Source organism: Antrostomus carolinensis, unplaced genomic scaffold, assembly GCF_000700745.2.
Source record: "Antrostomus carolinensis isolate BGI_N321 unplaced genomic scaffold, ASM70074v2 scaffold39048, whole genome shotgun sequence".
Taxonomy (NCBI): Eukaryota; Metazoa; Chordata; class Aves; order Caprimulgiformes; family Caprimulgidae; genus Antrostomus; species Antrostomus carolinensis.
In genome coordinates, this window is record NW_010334356.1 from 2,357 (window position 1) to 5,410 (window position 3,054).

General features: G+C 52.6%; 1 protein-coding gene across 1 annotated transcript; it reads right to left on the reverse strand.

Moving 5' to 3' along the window:
• TOR2A (torsin family 2 member A) lies at positions 1–2,932 on the reverse strand (the record flags this gene model as incomplete). The annotated part of the gene is made up of 4 exons (XM_010174200.1): positions 1–356; positions 902–1,029; positions 1,350–1,525; positions 2,667–2,932. Coding segments are annotated over 4 exons (815 nt in total), but the record flags the coding sequence as incomplete, so codon positions are not given.
• Between the last annotated feature and the right edge of the window lie 122 nt (positions 2,933–3,054).

The window sequence follows — 3,054 nt, forward strand, 5'->3', positions numbered from 1 at the left end:
CTGCTGAGAGGGAACACGCAGCTCCTGCTGCTCATCCCGCCAGCCCTGGGCTCTGCTGCTTTACAGCTCCACACACATTCCCTATGGATCCAGCAAGGCCCTTGCCAGTGGCTAGAAGAAAAAACTGATCCGAGAGGCCACTGTTTTGCAGCCTGTTGATGAGAAGATTTTCTCCTCTTCTGGGAAATAGAGGATGCTGTCAGCCACCTCCTGGACAACACCCGGTCGTACTTCCAGGCCTTGCTGGACAAGTTCGCTGACAACACATTGCTTGACGTGGTGGTGCTTCAATGGGAGGAAGGGCACAACCAAATCAATGAGGTGTTCCTTAATGATGCCAGATTTCCAGAATCCACCTGCAAAAGAAGAGACAGGTTTTACCTTCAGAGAGTCTCTGCAGTCCCTGAAATTCAAAGAGCTGCTTTGTGTGAAGCCAAAATACTCGGCTGAAGACAGATCTGCTCCAGTTTTGTACAAGGAGAGAGCTGAACCCATGAGTTGTCACCCCCATTCCTCTGCAATAAACTTGCTCTCCTGGAACAAGGATTAAGCTTGGCTGGTCAGAATTTAAGCTCTGCTCCCTGTGACAAGGGCAAAGCAAGGACAACCAGGCAGGCTGTGGGGATCAGTATGTTTTGGTGCCTTTTTGCCATCCCCCAACTGTGAATACACCTTGTCCTTGTCTCCAAAGAACTTTGCTAAATGTGGCAACAGGTCTGCTGGCTTGGAAGGCCGAGCTATTAATTCCCTTTGCCAGGAAACCTCCAGGAGATCACAGTTCCCTTCCTTCAAAACCTGCTGGTCCATTTCTGGGAGGTGGTGTTGTTGGCTGCCTGGAATGGCCCTGGCTCCCTCTGCCGGGCTCTGACCCCGTGGGAAGGGCTCTGCTTCACGGACTCACTCTGAGGGTTTTCAAACACGGCTTTGGAGATGGCTGGCTCCAGGTCCTGCAGGCTGATCTCCTCCCGATCCTTGTGAGCACGCCAGAGATCCAGCATCATCTCGTTGATCTGCTCCCCTCCTGCATTGCTGCACAAGAATGAGATGCTTATTTGGTGTGTAATCTGGAAAAATGGTGTTGCAGGACAGAGGTGGGACCTCCAGCCTCAGTGAATGTGAGCCAGGATCTCCCAGCTGCCTGGCCTAAAATGACTCCTGTACAGGCAGCCACATAACAGGGACAGGAGAGCTTTTCACAATGAATTGGTGTCTCTTGGCATTTGTAGAGGCTCAAGGCTTGGAGAAGGAAAAGCAAAACCCAGTGTGTGTGTTCTGGAGTAGGTATGACCTCTGCCCAGATGAGGAGTGGTGCTGGAAGGCCCCGTGATGCCCAGAGGGGCCTCTCTTACCTTATGAAGATGAAGATCGCTTTGCGGTAGTTGGTCCCGTACACAACCCAGGAGGGTCCTAGGAACGGTATGATCACATCAATCAGGCCTGGGTGCATCTTGTCCATCTCCTCAAAGAGAAAGGCCGACCGTCCACAGTTTGTCAGGTTCCCTTGGATCCAGTGCTTCAGGTTTTCCTAGGAAACACACACACCCAGCAAACCGTAAGGCAGCGAGACACCGAGGGCAGCTCGAGCCACCCCAGAGCAACGGCTGAGGCCTGAGCTGAAGGTGCTAAAATGAGCTCGGAGCAGGAACAGGCAGCACTGGGGAGGCCTCCTTTGTGCTGGGTTTCACACAGTGGCTGTTGCTGCTGTTATCAGCCCACTGTAGATCTCTTATTAGGGATTTAAAGAAGGAGGGATCCTAAACTAAAGCTGGGGATTCAGACTCCTGCAGTCCCTCACGTTCTTCTCTTTCACTGTGTATCTACAGAGTTCCCAGCTACTGAGTGCTGTTTGCCAGCTCTTGTCCTGGTACAAAAACATGTGCCTGCACTGACCCAGAAAAGCTCTGGCTCTTTTCCACAGCTGAAGTTACTTCAGTGTAGATGCCAACCCACACAAAACCACTCACATCACCCGGGGGCATGTGTAACTCTTAACTGAAGCACTTCACCCAGTAGGGGTTTTACCTTCCAGAGAGTAATTCTTCTAAGGACACAATACAACAAAGAACTTCTCCAAACACAGCCAAGCAAAAGCAAACATCCAGGTGCAGTGACTCCCTGCTCTGCTGAGGAGGCAGCTAACCCTCACATTTTGATTTCTTCCCTTTCTCAGCTTTAGGAGACCGAGTGGCACGGTGAAGAGACTAGAGCTGCTGTTCGGGAGCTGCTTGCTCTGCGAGGAGGGGATTACAGGTCTAGTGATACGCAGACTTTCACAGCCATCAGGCTGTTTGGAAAGCAATGGGAGAATTGTAGTGCCTTTCATCTAAGCAAAGCACTTTTGTTTGTGCATCCAAAGAGCTGTGTAAATATTTAAGGAATAAGAACATGATCCCAGCAAGGATTGCTGTGGAGAAAACGAAAGTGAGCACTGAGTGCCAGAGTATATCACAGTTACTGGTGGGTCCTTCAGCCAGTGTGTGGAGCCACTCGCTCAGCCATTGGAGAGGGTAAAAGAAAGAGCTCTTATTCCTGCTACCCTTCAGGAAGCAGCCTGAATGGCACACGGACTGAAGAGCAAGATGGACATAACCAAAAAAACCCAAACCAAAGCCCAATCAAGTAGAACTTGGGGCATCCTGACCCATGTACTGAGGGGCATCCCTTACCTTGTACTGCTCTATCCGCTCAGCGTGGGGGAAGTGCACTATGGGGGAGAACTGGTGAACGTAGGGGCTCTGGAGCCCACCCTGGAAGAGGTGGCGGATGAGCATGGAGCTCACGAAGGTTTTGCCTGTTCCAGTCGAGCCGTGGAAGGACATGACGAGGGGTTTCACCGGATTCCGGTTCTCCAGGAACTCTCTCACTCCTTTCATCACCTGCTGCCTCACCAGGGGCTGTCCCACCACATTCACGGCCAAGTCACACTCCAGACCTGAGGCAGAGTCAGACCGCGACTCAGGAACCGCGGGTTGAAGCGGCTCCGGGCTCGCACCGCGGCTGTCCCGGCTCCCAGCGCTGCTCCCTGGGGCCCGCCCGGGCTGCAGCACGGCCCCG